Here is a 21758-nt window from a genome sequence, read left to right on the forward strand (position 1 = left end):
CCCCGTGCCCCTCCCACCCCATGCCCCCACCACCCAGAGTCTCCTTCCTTGCTGAACTCCCCTCTCAGTTTCTCTGGGGGCCTTTCCGTCCTTTGGCTCTGGACTCTCTCCCCATCTCCTGTTTCAGACCACAGCATGCCCCTGGGGGAGCGCCCCTCTGCTCCCTGGGTGGTGCACAGGCCCCGGCCCGGGAGCAGTAGACACAGGCAAGAGCCCCCTGCTGGGCTTCACGGGCCTCCCCCCTTCCATTCAAGAGAATGGAACCTGTGAACTACCTTTAGTGTCTCTCCCCCGCCCACTGGCTTTGCAGTGAAGACGCCCACCCTCCAAGGGGGGAGAGGACAGGTGCAGATTTCTCAGGGGAGTGGGGCAGGATGAGTGAGGGGAGGGGGCTGTCTGTGCTCCTGGGTGGGGGCAGGGAGGGGGAGGGGTGGGTGATGGCCAGCTGGGGACAGGCGGCCAGGGACCCACATGCAGGGGACAGCAGGGGAAAGGCACTGCCTGGCCCGGGGACAGACAGCCCTCAGGCTGAGAGATCGGGCTGCCACGGTAGACTGCTACTGGCCATCTGCCGGTCGCCCCTGCCTTCATGCTAGAGGTGTTTACAGCCCTTTGGACAGGTGTGTCCATTGTAGACTCGGCTCCCGAGCCTGCTGGGCTTCCTTCAGCCAGAAATGGGAAAACAGAAGCTGCAGCAGTCAGACGGGCAGCCAGGAGGTGAGGGGAGGGAGATGGAGCAAAGGCCCTCCCCCTGCCTCCTCGCTCCTTTTCTTCCCCAGCGCCGCAGACTCCCACCCGAGCCTCCCTGCTCGTTCCCCTGGCTGGAGGGCCCGGCCTCCACCGTGGCCCCTATGCAACAGGTCACACTGGTTGTGAGACAGGAGAGACAACTCAGGAAGAACTCCGAGGCTGGGCCGCTGCTTCTGGCGTCCTGGTTGCCAGGCAACGCCTTCTCACACTCAGGCAGCAGCCTGGAATGAGCAGCCAGAGAGGAAGTAAAGGCAGGGCCCTCACCGCTGCAGTCTAACAAATGACACAGGAGGCTGGAGCAGAGGAAGGCAGCCTCGCCCGGGGCCTAGTCGCCCTGAGCCTGGTCCGGGGAGGCTGCCGGCCTCTCTGAATGAGAGCAAACTATGACAGTGCAGGGGGCCCTGAGAGTCTGGGGATCAGCCCCACGGGCTGCGAAAAGGAAAACCTTGAGACTGTGTGTTCACCCCAAGGCCTGGAAGGGGAAGGGGAGGGGTCCACGGTGCCCAAAGAAAAGGCCCATAAAACAGCTTCGGTTAAGTGCCTGCCTTCCCTCGCGGCTCTGATGCAAAACGAACAGAGTCTGGAGCAAGAGGAGGATTTGGGCTAACAGACCCCGCCCACACATGCGTCTGGGCAGTCACGTCTCCCGCCTTCACCCCTCAGTCAGTATGTAACTCCCTCACCCCCCCCATCAACTCTGTACAGTTCGTCCTCAGAACAAGGGACTTGCTTTCTTGTCTTGGCCCCTTCTTGCCACACAGCAGGGTGGGGGGTTGGGGGGCCCTGGCCACCCGGGCTCTGGCCACCTTGCTTTTGCTCTCCCATTAGAACTCAGCATTAATAAACTTCGTGTGCTAATAGGCTCCCTGATTTGTAACTCTTCACTGCGTCAGCGAGGAGAACCAGGGTCTCTCCAGTGACTGTTGTTTGGTCCTCCATCTGGGCACTGGAGGGCCACTCACCGGGTGTCTCTGCTGTGCCGGGCCCAGGGCAGGGGCCTAGAAGGGAACGAGGCCCCTGCCCCCTGCAGCAGCCACCCAGGGGGTGGGCACTGGGGAGGGAGCCAGGGTGGTGAGGCAGGTGCGCATGGTGAGGCAGGCAAGCCGTGGAGGGGACACTGAGGCTGGGTTTTGGGGGGTCACTTAGAATCCATCACAAAGGCTCCCCCAGAGTGCTGGGCCCCACTCAGACCCGTCTCATCTCCAGGTCCATCTCCGCGTCACCCGTGATCTGGTGCGGGAGCCATGGGACCCCCTGGACTGAGGCTGTGGCACCCCGGTTTAGAAACCCTTCTGAGAGCTCCATGGGACCTGGGCTCGGAAGGGCCCGCACTCAGTCTGATGCTCTGCTGTTGCTGCCTCGAAGTTCATAACCATTTTCTTTTTTAAAGATTTTATGTATGTATGTATGTATGTATTTATTTATAGACACAGGGAAAGGAAGGGAGAGAGGGAAAGATCAGTGTGTGGTTGCCTCTCATGCGTCCCCTATTGGGGATCTGGCCCATAACCCAGACATGTGCACTGACTGGGAATCGAACTGGAGACCCTTGGCTCACAGGCTGGTGCTCAGTCTGCTGAGTCACCCCATTCGGGTCGTAACCGTTTTCTACCAGGGGCTCTGTCTGTGACTTTGCACTGAGCGCTGCGAGTGAGGGAGTCCCCCCGGCCCAACCCTAACCCCCAGCTTCTAGCAAAGACACCGAGAAGCGGACTTTACAGTTTCTTGGGCACTCGACATAATTTTACTGACTATTTCTTTGTGGGGTTTTTTTTTTTTTGGCCTCACCATTCATTGGCCTTATGGCTGTTCCGGGAATAAAGTTTCTGGCAACAAAGAGTGTCCTTGTAAGACATTCTTTTTATTAAGAGATGTAACACTGTCAGTAAAGACCCCACACCCGCACCCTATGAATTAGGGAGTGATTAGTTCCATGAGGAGGAGGTTCTTGTTTTTAGAGAATGACTCCCTATGGAATTCCTTTAAATAGCCAGCTTTCCTAATGCATCGTTAATGCGCTTCAACACATTAAAAATTATTTACACACGGTCTTCTCAGGTTTGTTCATTCAGCATGTGCGCAGGCTGAGCTCCGGCTCCATGCCAGCTGGGGTGCAGAGGGGATGCATGGCCCCTCCCCCAGGAGCTGTGCCTGCAGAGGGTCGCCTGGGACCATTTCCCAAAGCAGGGGACGTGCAGAAGGGATATGACAGGAGGCCCTGGACATGGGAATTCCCAGGACAGGGGAGCTTATCAGAGGTGCCAGGGCTCGAATGGGACTCGGGGAGGCAGCGAGGGACGCTTGTGTTGGGGGTGGTGGTACAGGCTTGAGTGGTGGCAGAGAGCAGGGGCCTTGTGCCAGCCTGAGGAGCGGGGACATGGGGCCCTGGGGAGCCGGGGCCTGTCACCCCAGAGCCGTGTTCCGGAAAAGAACTTGGCCCAGGTGGGAGGGCAGATCAGAGCTGCCCACAGGAGTGGGGGTGGGGGTGGGGGTCACACGCTGGGAAACTGGTCCAGGCAGCTCGACTCCACGATGGCCGTGCGCTGTGACCCAGAAGGACGGACTGTGACCAGAAGGCCCTGACTTCCATTTGGGAAATTGGCAGAATGCAAATCCAGACAGAACAGGCTTTCCAGAGCAAACACCTTTACTTCTGGGTGTGGAGCCTGGCACAAGACGGTCCTGCCCAGGACCTGAGTGATCCTGGGCAGGCAGGACATTTGGTCCCAGGTGACAGGTGAGAAGCACAATGTCGGTGAGCCCTGAGGGGTGGCTCAGGTGAGCCCGGAGGGGTGGTAAGGACACAGTCCCTGCACCTGCTGGGAACACAGTGCTTTCAGGGCAGGGACTCAGGGCACCCAGCCCCCCCCTCCAGCTGCCTCGTGCTGGCCCCACGACCAGACCCAGCACCCGTGTAAGTTCGTTTTGCAGAGTGGGTGGGGGCACGGGGACTCCAAGCTTAAGTAACCTCCCAAGAGTCACCCACCTCAGAGAGGAAGGCTGGTGTGGAGACCCAGAGGTGGGGCTCAGGTAAGGGGCCCGGGGAGGCCAGGCCCCAGCCCCACTGCTAGCCCACCTTGAGGGAGAGCCGGCACCCCCTGGTCTCAGGGCCCTTGTGGGAAGAAGGAGGTGATCATTCCGGACGCCCCGCCTTGTGGAAGAACTGAGAGCTTTTCTTGCAAATAAGGTCGCTGCTGCTCGGGACTTCTTGGTTTCCAACCACTTTTCATTTCGGTCCTCACTGCAGCTCGTGGGGGGAGGGGGCAGGAATCTGCCTTCTGTAGAGGGGCAGGCAGTCAGGGCACCAAGAACCAGGCGGCTCCCCAGCACCGTGGGGGTGGGCTGGGTCTGCCCGCTTTGTGGGTGTCCCGTCAGGGACGGCAGGCGTGAGCCCCTCGGTGCAGCGCCCACATGTGGCAGGAGTTTAATTGGCGAGTCCCACCCTGACGCCTGGGTTCCGGGCCTGCACTCGTTTGCTAGGGCTGCCCTCAACAAGTTGCCACAAACCGGGTGGCTCAGAACAGCAGGAATTTGCCCTGGCCGGTGTGGCTCAGTGGCCTGAGCGCCAGACTGTAAGCCGCAATGTTACCGGTTCAATTCCTTGTCAGGGCACAGGCCTGTATTGCAGGCTGGGTCCCGATGGCCGGGGGGGGGGGGATGTGAGGGGCAACCGATTGATCGATGTTTCTCTCCCTCACTTCCCCTTCACTCTAAAGAATAATAAATAAAAATCTTTTCTAAAGAACCCATAAACTTATTCTCTTGCAGTCAGCTGTGGATGCCAGAAATCAGAAATCAAGGTGTGGGCAGGGCCTCGCTCCCCCCATGGGGCCTGGGGAGGGTCCCCCCGCCTCTCACAGCTCCTGGTGGCCACCAGCGTCCCTCGGCAGGTAGCTCGTCACTCCAGCTTCTGCCCGTCTTCGCGTGGCCTCCTCCCCTGCTGGCATCCCCCAGAACACACTCATTTTGAGGTCTCTGAGTCCACCCGCAAACACCTGTCTTCTAAGTGAGGTCCCACTCACAGGGTCCCGGGGTTCCGACGAAGCCTTCTCTTTTTTTGGAAGCCGCTCTCCAGGTCCCGTGTCCAAATCTCACACATGGGTGTTTCTCTCCCTCTCTTCCTCCCTCCCTTCCCCTCTTTCTAAAACTAAATAAATAAAATCTTATTTTCAAAGTTCCGTCTTGTACTTTGGGCTGCTCCTCAAGTTTTGAACACAAACCTCAGAGTTTGGCTCTAATGTTGGGTCTTTCGATAGTTGTCTATGAGGTGGGATCCACACATTAGGTGACCGTGTTCTCCAGAAAAGGCCCTGCCCACCTGTCACAGACACCCGATTCCCTAAGATGTGGTTTCTTCCCCGTGCGCTAGGGGCCTTCGTAGACGTGGCCTCATCTGCCTTCCTGGGACCCTGTGGGGCGGGAGCTATGGCCGGTCCCCTTCTCAGCCTGGGCTACTTCGAAAGTAGAGGCGCAGTAAAGCTCCAAGTCTACTTTTGAGGCAAAATCCTGGAGAGGCAAGAATGAGGAGGAAAGGGAGGAAGGGCAGCCAGACCAAGGTCCTGGGAAAGAAGCCACGTGCTGGTCGTGTGGGGCTTCTGCAGGCCGCCTGGCGGGACGCTGCACCGGAGAGCATTGCGGTGGCCAAGGAAGGGAGCAAACATTCATTTGCTGGCTTCGTCCTAAATCCTGTTTCGAATTGTTCCGGGGTCACTCAATGAAGTACTAACTCCCCCAGACTCCCAAGTCTTGGGCCACGGGGGCAGCAGGTCTGTGCCTCCAGGTGCAGAAGGCGGGGAGCAGCTGGAGCCCCTATTTGTCCACGGGGTTGGACGGCCTCTTCTCCTGCCTACTGTCAGGGCCTGATAAGCCAGCGATAGGCGGTGATGGGGCTGTCCACCCAGCGGGCGGCCCGGGTCCGGGGCAGGAGGAACTAATGGTAGTCGGTTGGAAGATTCCCATTTTCCTTCCGAAGAAATGAAGGCTGGGATGTTGACTAATTTTCCCGAGGCCACGAGGTTGTCAAGAGGTGGACCCATCTCAAACCCCAATACAGTTCCAACCCAGGCCCCATGCCCACTTGGCCACAAAGCTGGTGAAGAAAAACATGGATCCTGGAATAAAGTGTGGACATTACTTATTTCCACGGCTACCGTCACTAGCCCACCTTTCCAAAACCAGAATGTACGTCTCTTTTAGCATTCATTCGTTCATTCATTCCCTCTCTCTCTTATTCAGCCATGAGGCACTGACTTGGCTCCCAGCACACACATACTGTGCTCAGCCCACAGGCCAGAGCTGGCTCCGGAGTAGGCTCAGACTCCATGGGGGGAGAACAACTATCTTTAATAGGGGACCCAGTGCCCTCCCTGCTGAGTAAGCTCTGCGTGGCGCGTCTGGGGGCTGGTGGGAGGCATGAAGAATTTACGTGTAGAAATTAGAAGTTTCCCAGAAAAGGCGGCATGTGAAGTGAGTTTTGCAGGCTGAAGAGGAATTTTTGCAAGGTGGGCTCAGGGGGGAAGTGCATTCCAGAGGAGGCACGGCGCTCGGCCTGGAGTGCAGGACGCATTGAGGGAAGCGTGTCTGCAGCAGCGGCGGCACAGGGCCCAGCCTAAGTCTGCGTGGGAAACCAGGCCTTTAGTTTTCCACCACATAATCAACCACTCCGGCAAGTCCTGCCGACCCCAGACACGATCCGTGCCCCTCGTTGTGTGCTGGAAGGGGACGTGTGTGGGTTGTGCACGCCTGGGTATTTTTTGCGCTGGGAAGGAGTAAGTTATAATGACTTATCGGTTTAAACGTTTCCTCTGAAGTGCGATCGCACCATTTCTCTCCAGCGTCTTTCAAACACACCGGGACGCTGGGTCCCTAGGGCACACAGCACTCAGAAGCGCGTAGACGAGGTCGTGACGCGGCGATGGTGGGGTCGGGGGGACCTTGACTCGGCGGCGGCGGCGTGAGCGTCCCGGCCGCGGGCGCACTGCTGTAGCTGTAATTGTTCTATGTCACGTTGACTGGGCATGCTGTGATTTTTAACAACAGTCTTAAAAACTCCAGTGACATCTGCTGAGAGTTTAATTGTGAGTGTAAAAAATGTCACTAGAGGAACAGCCGAGAGTTTAGACGACACGGGGACTGTCGGGCGGCCGGGGAGTCCAGCTACGCGACGAGTTGCTCCTCCGCGTCGCGGCGCTGGTGCGCACAATTTACCCAAACGGGACCGCAGGCAGGAGCGGGCCGGCGCCGGGGGAGCAGCGGACGGAGCGGGCGGCGAGAGCCCGAGGGGAGACAGAGTAGGAGAAACGGACGTTCGATCTCCTCCCACCGATCAGTGTCTGTAACCCGGACTTCAGGCTGGGCTCCCTGGAGGAAGGGGCCGGGGGCGCCTCGTCATCCTCAGCTCAGGCCGGGTCCGCAAGGGGAGGAGGGCAGCGCCGGAGCCCCTCTCGGAGCGCCGTGCCGCGGCGGTCCCGGGGCGGCGCTGCGAGCTCGCGCCCTTCCCAGTCACCACTTTTGTTCTCCGCTCTGGGCGCCCGGCAGCGGCGGGGCCGCAATGCGCAGGCGCGCGCGGGCGGGCGGGCGGGGCGGGGCGGCCGGCTCCGGCCCCGCCCCCCGCCGCCCCGTCCGGCTGCATCCGGGCACTGACGAATTAGCATCGGGCCGAGGCACAACTTTGCCGAGACCCAGCGAGATCCAGGCGCGCGCGCCGGAGGAAATATAGTCCCTGCCGGCGGGCGGCTCGCGCGGGCGGCGGTGGCGGCGGGGCGGGCGCGCGCCGGGCGGCGCGGGGCTGCGCGGGGCTCCCGGCGCCCCGGAGCCATGCGTGGGGCAGCGCCGGTCGCCCGGGGACCCGGCGCAACTTGCGGGGCACCCTGAGGAGTTGGGGTGGCCGCGGGCTCAGCGCCGCGGCGCCCGGCCGCCTTCCCCCTCGCTAGAACCTCCCTCGCTTTCGGTGGTGGGGGCGGGGGCTCGTGTGCCCCCACCCCTGGGAGCCCCGGTCCGACCCCGCCCGCGGAGCCGCGCAACTTCAGCGGAGCCGGGGCCAAAGTGAGCGCAAAGTGCAGCCCAAGTTGCCAGGATGGAGCTGCAGAGCCGGCCCGAGGCGCTGGCCGCGGAACTCACGCTCCACCAGGTAGGCGGCCGGGGGCCCTGGGCCGGGCTGGGGGCTGCAGGGACCAGACGTCCAGCCCCTCGCCGCTGGGTCTACTCGACCGGAGGTGCCTGGAGGGCGCTGCCTCTGGAGCCTGCCCCCGGGGCGGGGAAGCCAGCGGCTGCAGGACCCCGCTGGGCTTCCCCTCCACCCGCCTCCCGTGCGGTCCTGCCCGGTGTGGCAAGGGCAAGGCCAGGGGCCCGTGAGACTGGAGCCCTGCGTCTTCTCTTTCTCCACACAGGGGTGGGGGTCTGCAGGACCGAGGGCGCCGGGTGGCGACCCTTCGTGAACCCTCCCCGGGGTCGGTGCGAGTGTGCCCCGACCCCCTGTGGCCGCCACCCGCGTACAACCCCGCACAGTTTGCAAAAGTAGTTTGGGCGATTGTTGGCTCAGCGAGCGGCTGCGTGGCTGCCGGAGCCCGAGCGGTATTGCGGCGTGCGCGAGTGTGTGTCGGGGAGATTAGGACGCGACTTGAATATTTATGAGCTTTGCTCCACACGGACTCGCCGTGTTTACTTGGCTCTTTGTTCCTCCCCCCTCCCCCGGCACACACTCACACTCACTCCACACGCACCCGGGCCTGCAAACTTGCACGGCTCGGGGCGCACCTCCGGGTGGCCTCGGCTCCCGCCCCGCCCCGCGAGCTGCCCCGATGAGGCGGCAGCCACAGGTAAGCGGCCCCGCACGGTCCTGGCTGCTCGGTCGCCGCGCATGCGGGACGAGACCGGGGAACTTGAGGCTTCTTGCGGGCGGCTCAGCCCGCGGGCCGCAGGGCGCGGGGCTTAAGGTCCATGGGGCTCCGGGCGCACCCGACCCCCAGGGCGGCCAGCCTGAGCCCACTCCTCCGTGTTTCCACAGAACGGCGACCTCAAGAAGCAGCTCCACGAGAGGCAGCCGCGGATTGCTGCGCTCAGCGACAAAGTAAGCGAGCTGGAGCCTGCGCCCACCCCCCCACCCCGCCCGCCCCGGTTGGGAGGAGGGGTCTCCGGGTACTTTGATGGCACCCTAAAAAGTGCTGGCCACCGCGCTCACGCTCAGACTCCCGAGGGAGTCCCTGTGCCATCCTCAAAGTTACCCGCGCCCCCCGTTTTCTGGAAAGAAAGAGCCGGGTTCTCAGAGGCCGAGGGGGCAGAGCGCAGTGGCTGGAAGACAGAAGCGGCACTTAAAAGGCGTCCAGCAGCCCGGCGTCCATTTTGAGTTGGTGGACATGTTTTTGGAACGTGGGCGTTTCTCCCGGCCCCGTGCCCTTTCTGGCGTGCGGGTAGGGGGTGGAGGGGCACCAATTCGGGCCCGGACACCAAACTGCTCGGAAGCGATTTCTGGGTTCCATTGCAAATCCCATCTACAGAAGCGTTCCCCTGGGCGCCCCCTCCCCTCACTTCTCCAGCGTCACTTTTTATTCTTGGAACCTGACGCCAGCTCCCTGGGAACAAAAGGAACGCGCCCCCGGGACCCCCCAGTTCTGCCCCAACTTTAGCCTGCGGGCTCCAGGTGTAGATTGGGATCCGGGAGAAGCTCCTCAGGGTGAGGGCCACGGCCACCGACCCCCTCCCGGCCCCTTGGGGAGGAAAAGTTGTCCATTGTGACTTAGTTGCGCCGAGCTCAGCGCTCGGGGTTTCAGCACCACGAACAGATGCTGCTGCCGGCCGCGCGCCCCCGCCCCCTCTCCCGGCCCGCGTGCCCCTCCCCCTCGGCTCTCCTCTCCCCGCACACGCGCTCCCGCCCTCGAGAACTTTGAGAGGCACAGCCAATGGCGCTCCCGGGCCTCCGAGACTGGCGGGGAAGGGGACCTCGGGGCCCCTCCCCACTGTCCCCGCCCCCTGGCCATCGATCCGGTTCCTTTGGAATGCCTGCCGGCCGCAGCTTTCAGCACCAAACTTGGACAGCGCCCGCCCCCCCCCCCCGCCCCCCGCCCCCCCCAATCCCTGCCGGAGTGACCGGATCAGATGACCCTCCCCAGAGAAATTTGTCCGGAGTCCTGGAGGAGATTGGAGGGGGTGGCCGCGGTGAGGGCGAGAGAGAACTCGGGAGGCCGGTGCACGTTAGGAGTCTTTAAAGTTGAAAAGTGGTGGGAGGGGGTGTGCGGAAGAGGAGGTGGCCGGCGTAGCGGAAAGAAAGATGGCTGTTCCCCGCCGCGGGTCGGTGACTGGTCGTGGGCGTCGGGCTGGTCCGCAGGGCTGGGACGACGGCGTTAACCCCTTTCTGCCGGGGCCACGGCCCCCTTCGTGGCCGAGCGCGCGCCCGGCCTGGAGTGGAAGCTTCCATTTCCCGCTGGAGGGGGGGCCCGGTGCGCGGCCCCGGCGAAGTCGGGGAGTTCGCGGGGGGGGGGGGGGACCCGGGCTCGGCATTACCATTTTGATTGCTTTGATGCCATTTTTGGAGGGGGAGGGGTTGGAAGACCCTTCTCCGCTGAGCACAAAGATGTTTAATCACTGTGTAGAATCAAATCAGATACTTTCCTAAAAAAAAAAAAAAGAACCACCACCAAATCTGGCACAGTGTGATAGCCGATGGTTACTAAACCGTTTTTCTCACTGGGTGAAACGGCAAGTTGTTGACTCTTACACGCAGCGATAGAAGATTTGAAAGAGCAAATCCAGTAATCCCGCAGCTTTCTCCTTATGTGTTTCCTTATGTGTCTTCTACATGGCAATAGTTTGACTATTCTGAGTGGCTTTACGGAGCTTGGGGTCTGGTCATTTCTTCTGTATTGTAGCAACTATTTCAAGGCTGTTTAAATTTTTATGATGATCGTAAATGAGTAGCTGTTTATCATCTGTCACGCTGGAATTTCGATGCGGGTGAGAGAAACATTGGAAAATCCTGTTTGAAGGCTACCCTTACTCCCCCTCCGAAAGGAGCTGCCTGGCTTCTCTGCCTTTCAGTTTGAATGGGGAAGGATGCTTGTGAGCGAATGTACCTCCATCTTTGTGTGTGTGTGTGTGTGTGTGTGTGTGTGTGTGTGTTGAAGAAGAAAGACATCGACAAAAACTTTTGTTCTCTGGCCTTTTCAAAATGTTTCTGTTTTAAATGCTAAAAATGACATCTGGTAAGCAGCCAGGGTTTGGCCTGGCCAGCCGAACTCATGTTTGTAACTGTAAGTTTGTTGTTTTTCCTTTTCCCTTTGTGGCATTTTATGTAACAAGGGCTCATAAAAGAGGGAGGGGAGGGGCCAGGGCGGGCCGTGGTGCAGCATGCTAATAAAGCTGTCTGGGCTCTCCCAAGCTGAGGTGAAGCCTTGCAGAGGTCGACCTATGAGATGAGTTGGGTATACTTAACATTCACTGGTCTCTCCTTGGGAGAGTTTGGCGATGATTGGCAGCTTGGCCGGGGAAAGGTCAATGACCTGCCTCTCAGAGGTGACTCTGGGCTGCACCCTGGCTCTGCTTGGTCACCCTGACCTGCCTGGGAGGGGCTGAAGTGTGGGAAAACGCCAATATTTCAGAGTTTGCTTTTAACTCCACAAAAATTTAAAGGGAATGTTCATTTATAGATTTGATTGGGGAGAAACTCATACCATCTGCGCCTGCGAGGATAGATGTGATTTTTGTGCTACTCCCACTTGGAATACAGGAGGTGAAGGTTAAGTTTTAATTAAAAGTGCGCACGTGGATGATGAACTGGATAGTAGGTGAACGGATGACCCCATTGTCCACATGTTAGAAATACAATAGCCGCTGAGTAATATCTCTTGGTGTGCAGGCATCAATTTCCCATTCATGCTCTTGGCATCGGGCTTTTTCCTGTGACTTCTGGAAACACGGACGAGTGTTCAAAGAGGGTTACCAAGTACCCTTAGAAGTAGGCAGGAGGTTGTGGATCGGAAGCAAAGAGTATGACTCCCCCATGCTCCTCCGTCACCAGTGGGTGGGGGCATAAGCTGGAACCCGCTTCCACAGAACCCTGCGATTTGAAAACAAGAGTTCATATTTCTCCTTTAGAAAAAAGCAGCGTGTGTGTGGAGAGTTGGTGCAAGCTGAGTTGTGGCCTGGCCGAGAGTGGCCAGGCCCCGTTGCCGGGAGTGGCTGGGCCGGCAGCCGAGTTGTGATTTGGGTGGAGGCAGGACCCCCCTTCTTCAGCGAGGTAGGGTGTGCGAAGCCCCCGTTAGTTGCTCCAGTGGTTTGACGCTTCGAATTGGCAGCACATGCAGAGAGGCAGTCACGTTTCTGTCTCAGCTGACAGGCGACAAGCGCTACAGTGTAAATAACGGGCCCAGCACAGGTGTGGAAGGGGTTCTCCCTCTTTGGCGACCTCCGCACAACATTGGGGCCCACGTGTGTGGGCGTCTCCAGACCTGAACTCGTTGCAGCTTCGCTGTCCAGGAGCCTGATGCGCCAGCCGAGCCCATGCTGGTGTGGCAGAGAGAGGCAGAGGCCCTGGCGGTGAACTTGGGGCCTTGCGCTCTGCTCTGCCTGTCGATTTGATGGGCTCTGGATTCCGAGGGGCTGTCCTCAAGTGCAGCAATAAAAATATGTCTTCTTGAAAGCTATTATGGATGTGGCATGTGCCCGGCGCTGAATCATGTCTTCTGTGTGATTCACGAGCCGAGCTGGACCCCGGAGGCGCTCCGCCTCGGAAATGTCCACCGAGGGAAACCGCGGGGCAGATTCCGCCCTAGAGGTCCCCGACGGTGCGCCGGCCTGCGCTACGGGGAGCTTCTGCTCCCTGGGTCCTCCCCACGTCTTCTCCTGTCCAGGAGGCTTCTTTTTAATCATTCTGACCAAGAGTTCGAGACCTTCTTCTTCAAGTAGCATCGTCACCTGTTGAAGAGGACACTGAGGCCATTTCCCAGCGCCCCTCCATCCATTCTCTGCGGGGAGAGCCTGGGCGATGGAGGGAACAGGGCCTGGCCTGGCTCCACCCACTGCCACCTGCAGGCCCTCGGCCCCCTGCTGCCTACGCACAGCCAGCGTCCCCGGCCCGCACCTTCCCCTCCGCCCTTTCTCCACCCTGCCCCCTGCCACCACCATCTCTTAGCTGCAAGATGGCAACAGCCCCCTCACTATATCTGCTTGAAAAAAATGAAAGCCCAGCTTTACGGAAGCACAATTCACACAGCACACCCATGTGATTTAGCCCTTTAAATAATACCATTCAGTGGTTTTTGCAACCATCATGACCACCAGTTTGAGAACATTTTCATCTCAAAAAGAAACTCTTTGACTCTCAGCCCCCTACGCTCCCCACCCCCAAACTGCCACTCGCTTCCTTTCTGTCCCTGTGGAGAGGCCTGTCCTGAACTTCCGTGTGACTGGAGTTGCAGGCCGTGTGGTCTTAGCATGACTGGCTTCCTGCACCGAGCGTGAGGTTGCAGGGCCACCCGAGTAGAAAGCGTGTCAGCACCCTGTGTCTGGAGACGGCTCTGCTGTCTGACGACCACCTGTGTCTGTCCATCCACCAGCAGAGGGAGCCTTGCCTGTGGCCACCTTTCAGCCCCTTCTGCTGCTGAGTTCTCCACCAGGACGAGTGTCTTCAAACCCCATGGCTACTGCCGCACTCCCTTCCTCGGCAGGAGTGTCTGTGCCGTGCCTGGCCCCGGGGGTTGAGGAGGGCTCCCCCGAAGAAGTGGAGAGAGCGGTCCTCCAGGACACCTGGGGCCGTGGGCAGGCGGGGCCCGTGGCCGAGCCCACTGAGGGGACATGGCCTTCGGAAACCGGGGCCGAGTGTCTGCAGTGAAACCATGAGCGAGAGGAGGCCGGCGGGGGCCGGAGCAGGAAGGCCTCGAAGGGGGCCAGGGTGCGGGGCCTGAGTGTCGCTGGCCCGGGCAGGAGTGGTGTGGAGGCTGGGAAGCTGCAGGGCCCTGGGTGACCAGTCCGCAACAGGCTGTGAGGGCGGGGAGACCACATGGGACCCCCTCCTGCCTTCACCAGAGCCCAGAAATTAGTGGGGGGCACTTCCAGAGGCCTCCAGGAGGTGACTCAATGGGCGTCTGCTCAGCTGGTTTAAGGAAGAAATGTATGTGTGTGTGTATACACCTCTTTGCATTAGTTGTATTTTCTTGACTCGTTTTATTTTGACTATATGTAAAGTACATAATAAATATGCTGATACATACCAGTAAACGTAATGCATCTGAAGTCTATGGTATATACATCTACTTAATGATAATTTGTCCAGGGTGGTGTTACTAAAGTGAGTAGTAAAAATCATTATCGGTCTCTGCTGAACTGAAATCGTACGGAGGAAGGCAGCGAGCGGTGTCTTTGCTGTCATTTCTGTAATGTGTGGGAGATAAAGAGGAAATCTACCGTAAAGGAAGTTTTTACTGGGAAAAAAAAAAAAAAAAACATGCTTATGGGGGAAAGGACTCCCGGCACAGACTTGAAAGTCAAAAAGCGTGAGCAGCCCCTCTCTGCCCCGCCCCTTCCCGAGCGTGGGGGCGGGGCCCCGTGGGTTCGAGCCACGCCCACCGGCTCGTCTGCACACAAACCCCTCCCACACCATCGAGGGTTCCGGGTGGGCACGCGGAGCATGCGGCTCCTAAACCTGCTTTGCCCCCTGAGCTCCCGGTGGTGGATGGAGGACATCTCCTGGGTGCGACTGCGGTTAATCCCACAAACTGTTAACAAGCTCCCGCCGGGCCCTGGGGACGTGGAGGGGACGGGCGTGTTGGGGTGGCGTGCGGGGTAGTGGCTGTGGCAGTGGCCTCTCTCCAGAGGAGGCTTTGCGGTTGCCCCCAGTGCCTCACGTGGGCTCTGCCTGCCGGTGTTGTCCCGCAGAGCTGAGGGGCCTGCGTGCTACAATGTGTGGCTCAGCTGGTGGCCGTGAGACTGGTCTGTGACCGGGTGCGTGGGCTGTCCCCAAGGAGGTGGCACCCCCCCTGTGGAGACTGGTCACCCACGCAGTGTGTCGGCTCCCTGCGTCCCCCACATGGTTCAACGGGTCTGTCCCATTCCCTCCGTGGCATAAGTCTTGTTTAGTTGTCAGGACAGCGCGGCGGCTTGGTCAGGCCAGAGGAGGGGACTTCCCAAGGTCAGACAGTTAGGGACGCCGGGAGGGTGCTACGGTCACAGCCCTTGCCTCGTCCTGTCCAGCGCCCTCCGCTTCTGTGGAGTGTAACGTGATGGCGCCCTAACGCCACTACCCCGGGGTTGTGGCCCCAGCTCCCTGCACTTGACCGAGGAGCCCGGCACGGCAGCTCTGGTTTCCATCTGGAAAGCAGGCGTGCTGCTGAGACCTATCTCCCCGCGCTGCTCAGGTGAGGCGGCTGCTCGTGCGAAGCGTGTGGTTTTGGGGAGAGCTGCTGCGGCCGCGTCTGGGGCCGCAGGAAGCTCCGAGGAGGCCGACCCCGCGCTGGGGGCCGCCCGAGCCTTTGCACAGTGGCTGGTCCCTTCTGTTGCGCCTCGGTCCTGGCGGAGGTGCCTGCACGGTGACTGTGCTGTCTTTCTCCCCTCGGTCCAAGAAGTTCGCTTCGGTATTTTAGCCTCTTAAGACACCCCCTGCTGGAGCGGTGCGATGGTCCCAGTTCCCTTGGGCTCTTTCCTCCAGAGGAATTTGGTCATAATTCGGTAATCCCGGGAACCTCGTCGGAGCTGCTGGCTTTGGTGGTTACCCTGAGTCTCCACCAGCGTCTCCTCCAACACCTGTGTCTGCCCTGGAGCCCAGTCATGGGCTTGCTGCCGTGCTTTCTCATGGACCGTGGCGCCATAGCCCACTGGCTGGGTGCAGGGAGGGCCCCTGCAGTGGAGGGGCGGAACCAGCCGCGGGGAGGCTCGGAGGGACCCCAAGCAAATTCACCTGCGCCAGTCTGCCCACCTCCGCCTGAGGCCCCTCTGGCAGGGCTGCCGCTTCTGTTGTTATTACTGTTGTTGTTTTAAACTTCATGGTGGAGGCATCTTCTGGTTTCGAAATGGTCACTCTTCTCTGGAGAAACCATCATGCTTCATTAAGGTGTTTTTTACTGGCAGTTACTTGCTGTTCGGTTGTAGTGGTTTCCAGGTCGCGGGAGAAGTTGCTGAGGCGGCTTTGATCCGGTTACAGCCTCTGCTGCCGGTGGCATCCTGTGGGCTCTCGGAGGGGGAGGCCGTCTGGCCCCAGATGGACCACACTGTGTTTCCTGCTTGGCACCTGGGTTGGTCTGCTTAAAACACAGCAGAAAGTAGTATATTCATGGAGAGGTTAATTTTCGTCCAGGTTCGACTTGAACCCTCAGCCCCCAAGTGTGGCAGGAGGGCAGGTGGCCAGGTCCCCATCTCATAGCGGGAGAATGCTGTTTCCCAGGCCTCGTTGCCCGGCAGAGTCCCAAGGACGCGGGGCAGCAGAGCCAGGTTGGGGGGAGCTTCGTCAGTGTTACCCTGCTTACAGTAACCCAAGGGGTAGTGCGCCGGTGGACCCAGAGAAGCAGGCAGGCACCTGCGGCTTTTTGTCGGGACGGAACCTCTGGGTGGCTTCTCGCCTCTGTGCACCAGTGAGTCCACAGCCAGGACGGGGTCCTGAACTGGGGATTCGGTGGGCACGAGGGCGCACGTCCCCCGACTGGCCCCGACCACTTCAAGCGCGGGATGTGAAAGGCAGAGGTCTTTGCAGGGCATGGCCACCGGGCCCCCTTCGTACAGGTGGTAGATCGGGTCCCTGAATGGGGACGGGGTGGCCCAGGAGACCCAGGACCCCTGGAGACTCTGGTCTTCTGGCCACACGTCGCAGCCACTCAAGAAGCCGGTCATGTCTGTTTAAGCAGTTGAATTCTGTGTCTCCACTGGGGCCTTCTCTCAGAAGTCGTTTGCCCAGGAGGGTGTCCCCGGCATGGGACGTGTTGAGGTCTTGTGGAAGCTGTTCTCGCGTGACGACGGGAACACCAAGAAAGGACCCGGGGACCGACCCTGGCTGGGTGGCGCGGTGGATTGGAGCTTCAGCCTGTGACCCAAAGTTTGTGAGTTCCATTTCCAGTCAGCACATGTCTGGGTTACAGCTCGATCCCTGATCTCCAGTTCGGATGTGTACAGGAGGCAACCGGTCCATGTCTCTCCTCCTTTCTCTTCTTCTCTCTCTAAAAGCAGTGAAAAAATGTCCTTGGGTGAGAATTCTTTAGAAAGGGCCCTGGAGCGGCACCTAGTGCTGCAGAGCAGCCGGGCGAGCTTGGGGGCAGCTGGTGTCCGCTGTGCACAGGAGGGGACAGGCGACTGCGGGGGCTCAGGCCAGGGCTGTCCACCCCGCGAGACTCCTTGCGTCAGACAGACACGGAGATGGCTCAGGGAGAGCAGGGCTGCTCGGCCCTGGCCCCTGCCCCGCACAAGGCTCTGCCCTCAGAGTCAAGGCGGGGGGCCTCCCAAACCGAAAAGGTGCTGAGAGATGGCCACATGGGTCAGTGCGGGGAGAATGGACTGCCTGTGCACCATCGGAATGGGGCAGGGGGCCGGGGGCCGCCAGCAGGCTGTCCGTCAGTGGTGCTGATCGTCAGTCTGGGGGGAGGCTCCGTGCTCCAGCAAAGAGGAGAGGGCAGGGATGGGGCAGGGGGTGGGGGGGGGGGGGGCAAGGCAGAAAAGGAGCCGTGAGCCTCTTCGGTGCCACTCGGGCGGAAAGCCAATCTGCACATGCAAATGAGCTTCCAGATGCAATTAAAAATATATACATATTCGAGACTGTGATCCAGAGTTTAATGTGAGGTGCAGGTTACAGGGTGACAGGCAGCGTTCCCTACCGTCAGCGGTGCCGCCTCTTCCCCACGTCTCGGCGGTGATAGGCGCCCGGCAGATAAGCGCCTGGGTCGCTTCTCAGACTGTGCTTTCGCAGTCCGCTGCGTGTGGGGCGGGGCTCTGTCTGCCCGCCTGTAGCTCCCACCTCCCAGCTGCCGCTGCCAAGGGCCCCTGCTCAAGGAGGCCCCTCCCAGGGCTTGTCCTGGTTCCACAAGAGAGATGGCAATACAGTCAGCGTGTCAGCGTGGACAGAGCGCAAAGGGCCCTGGACGCCATCCCCACTAGAGAAGGGCGTGCCGTGGAGGCTGCCGGGGGCTGGGATGTGGGGCGCCCAGCACACTCAGCGCCGGGGACTGGAAGGGGACAGTGGCAGAGGCCCCTGTGTCTCAGGCCCTCGAGCATATGTCCCACCTGTGCCTACAGAAGAGGGCGCTCAGATGGCCGGGGCACCGGCAGTTGCCTCTGTGCCTGCTCTGGGCCAGGATGGGGCTGGGTGCAGGGGCCACAGCAGTGGCCAGAGGGGGCCAGTGAGACATGCTCACAGTCTCAGGGAGGGGGAGACATATGATAGACAAGAGACAGGAGAAATGATTGGCAGAGTGGGTCAGAGTGTGATGAGTGCCCCAGTGAAAAGTAAGGCAGGTGCGTGTGTGTGGAGGGCAGGTGGCCATTCTAAACAGGGTGATCGAGGGGGCGTCTCTGACGAGGCTGCAGGGGCATGGAGGGCTGAGCCTTGTGGTCCCTGTAGGAAGGGTGGCATAGGCGGAGGGGACAGCCTGTGCCAAAGCCCTGAGGTGGGACCTGGTGTTCCCGGTGTGGCCAGGAGAGAGCGAGTGAGCGGGGAGTGGGAGGACGGCCGTCCGAGAGTGGGGACGGGGCAGGGGGCTTCCCACTCCAGCGCAACCCACCTGCCGGGACGTTGGAGGGGGCAGAATTGTGACTCGAAGCCGGAAGTCGCCGGAAAGCTGACTTCAGCCCTGAGTCTGGAGGGGTTCCTGGGGCGCGAGAGCTGTCCAGGGGTGGAGGTGACCGTTCTGAGACATGTGCCCATCCTGCCGGCCTCGAGGTAGCACCAGTGCTGTCGGGTGGACGAATGACCAGCTGGATCTCCCCGGCTGAGATTCTGTGGTTCAGAAACACTGCCGTCCCCGGGGACTCTGGCCTCGCCGGATGCAGAAACGCAGACTCCACGACTGCAGGCCCCACGCAGCCCCTGCTCCTTGGAGTTTCCAGGAGAGGCCAGAAGCCACGTGTGGTGGCAGCTCTGGTGGCTTCCACATGGGCGATGCGCAGATGCCTCTTCTAGAAATCGCCGGCCGCTGGGTCTGCTCCAGTGCCCACGACCGGTAGCCCTCCCCATCACCTGTCACCTGGCTCCTCCTGCTTCTGGACCGGGTGGCGGTCCCTCCTCCCCACTCAGGCTACTGGGCTGCACTTGAGTAGTTTCCTGTTGCCTCCCCTTCCACGCCCCCGACTCCTTCGTGGCTCACCTGCTGTGTGCACACAGGCAGAGCGCTGGACACGCGCTTGGAGTGAGGCAGAGCCCGGGGCGCCGGTTCTGCACCTCCAGACTCTCCAGTGACGAGGGGGTCTGGCAGCGAGCTGGGGAGTCATGGTGGCACACTTGGGGACCCTGACCCCACGGGGAAGCAGGTGCTCGGTGGCTGGAGGGCCACCGCGGTTCCTCAAGAGTGCTCGGCTCTTGTTTAGATAAGTAAGTGGGACTCAAATCTATTTCTGTAAGTAAAACAGCGCCCCCCCCCCATGCCCACCCGGAGTCTAGGCCTCGTTGAAGTTACGTTATTAACGAGTTCTGCTGAGTGGGCTTGAATGGGGGCCACGCTTTCATATCGCCGATCTAATTATAGACACGAGGGACGGTACCAAATAAGCAGCCTTTAAAGGGAGAAGAGTCTGGCGGCTCGGTTTAAAGTGTCCTTTAATGAACTTCTTTGGCACTTGTATCTTAGCAACACATTTTATTACATCCTGGTGCAGCTGGACTCACGCACAGTAATTTATCCCCCACCCCCCGCTCTGCCTGGAGGGAGGGGTGCAGGGCCGCTTTCCCAAGGCTGTGTTTGGGTCTCTTCTGCTTTGTTTAGTTGATGAAAAAGATAAACACGGGCTGGGAGCAGGGACCTTGCTGGCCGGCTGGTGCTGGCACGGAGGGGACCATGGCCCCGGCCAAGGGTGAGTGGCCGTCCTGCAGTTTCGACGCTGGCACCGCAGGCCACCCGTCCCTGTGCTGATTCTGTCCCCAGCACTCCCTGGGTTGGGGTATTTTTATCTGGACTCCTTTCTTGCAATGACACTTATTTGGATACAGCGGAAGTGGGGACGTTTGCAAATCTTTCCTCGTAGTCAGCAGCCTGGAAGTGGGGTGGGGGAGAGTGTTCTAGACGAAGGCAGGGGCCTGCACCGAGGGGAAGAGGGAGGGGGCGCCAGGCCCAGCCCCTGCTCATGGGGAAGGCAGGGGCCTTGCCAGCTGCACCCTGCTCTGAGCCGCAACTTCCTCCTCCGCTTTGCGAGTTTCCCGTGCCTGCCGTAACAGCTCACCGCAGACCAGGCGGCTTTGAACTACAGAAATGGATTCTCTCGCGCTTTTGGAGGCCAGAAGCCCAGAATCGAGGCACCAGCAGAGCTGAGCTCCCTGCAGAGGCTCCGAGGGCGGTCCTCCCTGCCTCTGCCGGCCCCTGGGGCTCCGGGGCTCATGGCTCGTGGCTGCATTACAGAGTCTGTCTCTGTCGTCATGAGGCCTCTCCTCTGCATCTGCAACTCTCTTATTGGGTCCCCAGTCACTGGACGAAGGGTCCACCCTAATGCAGTGTGACTGCGATTTAATTATATCGGCAAAGACCCAGTTTCCAAATAAGGTCGCCGTCTGAGGTTTTGGGGGGATGTGAATATGGGGGGACACGACCCAGTCCACTACACCTGACAGCTGAGGCCAGTCCCACCTGCTTCACACAGCAGCCGGGGATCAGACATGAGACCGGCGCTCGATGCTGCCTCAGCGCCAGGCGAGGCGGGCTCTGCGGGCAGCGGCCGTCCTGCCCCTCCTTGCAGCCAGGAGCTGAGACGGAGGACCCTCGGACCTCGGGCTCCCTCCGGCCGTGAGACGGCTGTCTTGTCCGGTGTGAAGGCTGGAAACCAGGGCCTCCCTCGTCACCACGTGTGGCTCACTGCGGGTGGGGGGTCCGGCATGAACTACAAGTGTGATTTTGAAAACCAGCTGGCTCATGGTCTCACCCGGACTGGTTCTCCTTCCAGCGAGAGGACAGGACACTTTAGAGCCCAGGGGGCGGTCAGCAGGAGTGCACGCCTGCTGCCCCTTCACCCTGCGGGACAGGGGAGAGCCCCTGGGCACTCTCCCCGCCCTCACCTCCCAGGAGCTGCTCCACTTGGCATACATTGCTTATCCTCACAGGCCTCAGTTTTCCCACCTGTGAAGTGGCTGCACTGAAGGACGTGTGTGTGTGGTTTTGGAGTCACTGTCCGCTGGTTGTGGTCTGTCCCCCTGGCCTAACAGAGGGCTGGGGTCCATGTTTAAGTCTCGGGAGCCACATCCTCTCTGGACTGCTGTTGACCCTCATGGGTGGCAGGGTGGAGGTGCCACTCACCTGTGACAGGTGATGGCGTGCCCCCCTCCACTTTCCCACAACTCCGCCCTCTGCTCCCCTCCTTACTTACAGGATGAGAAGCTGAGGCTCAGAGGGGTACAGTCCTCATTCAAGGACTGAAAGGTGACCTGGATTAGTCTGTCCCAAGCCCTGGTGCTGTTGGCCGAGGCGGACCCGCGGCATGCTGCCTGTTCCGGCCCGGAGGCAGCACACACATGCCACATGGTCCCTTGTGTCTCATGCCACATGGTCCCCCATGTCTCAGGGGCTGGTGGGTGGGGTGGGGATGTGTCCTCATTGGCCTGAGCGTGAGGAAGTAGGATCCCCGCTGCACCCCCAAGGCCCTGTGGGGCGAGGCTTGGACCCCTGGGTCAGTTTGGGCGTCTGTACGCTGGGGGTGAGCCTGCAGTGTCTGCGTTGTGTGTGGTGACCTCGGGCCGGATGACAAAGCCGGGGACCCGGCCTGTGGGGTGCCTGACTCTCACTGAACTGCTAGTGACTGAGTCCTGCCCGAGCCTGGACTGAAACCTGGCTGCAGTGCTCTGGACGGGTGACTGAGCCTGTCCCCGCCCAGCATCGATGGGACCCTGGTGACAGCCTGGGCAG

The 21758-nt window shown here is 60.4% G+C and overlaps 1 protein-coding gene across 3 annotated transcripts in view; it reads left to right on the forward strand.

Moving 5' to 3' along the window:
- Positions 1–7473: 7473 nt before the first annotated feature.
- PHF21B (PHD finger protein 21B) overlaps positions 7474–21758 on the forward strand; it is a 58015-nt gene continuing 43730 nt past the window's right edge. For 2 of the 3 annotated variants that reach the window (XM_037160109.2, XM_053662163.1), the window contains exons 1-2: positions 7474–7879; positions 8756–8818. In XM_037160109.2, the coding sequence (XP_037016004.1) occupies positions 7826–7879; positions 8756–8818 (117 nt within the window). In that variant the 5' untranslated portion in view covers positions 7474–7825. Of the gene's footprint in view, positions 7880–8517; positions 8568–8755; positions 8819–21758 lie in introns of those variants that run through there. The other variant, XM_037160110.2, reaches the window with a different exon arrangement.

The sequence above is a fragment of the Artibeus jamaicensis genome, unplaced genomic scaffold, assembly GCF_021234435.1.
Source record: "Artibeus jamaicensis isolate MK-2021 breed Jamaican fruit bat unplaced genomic scaffold, CSHL_Jam_final contig_233, whole genome shotgun sequence".
In the NCBI taxonomy this organism is placed as follows: Eukaryota; Metazoa; Chordata; class Mammalia; order Chiroptera; family Phyllostomidae; genus Artibeus; species Artibeus jamaicensis.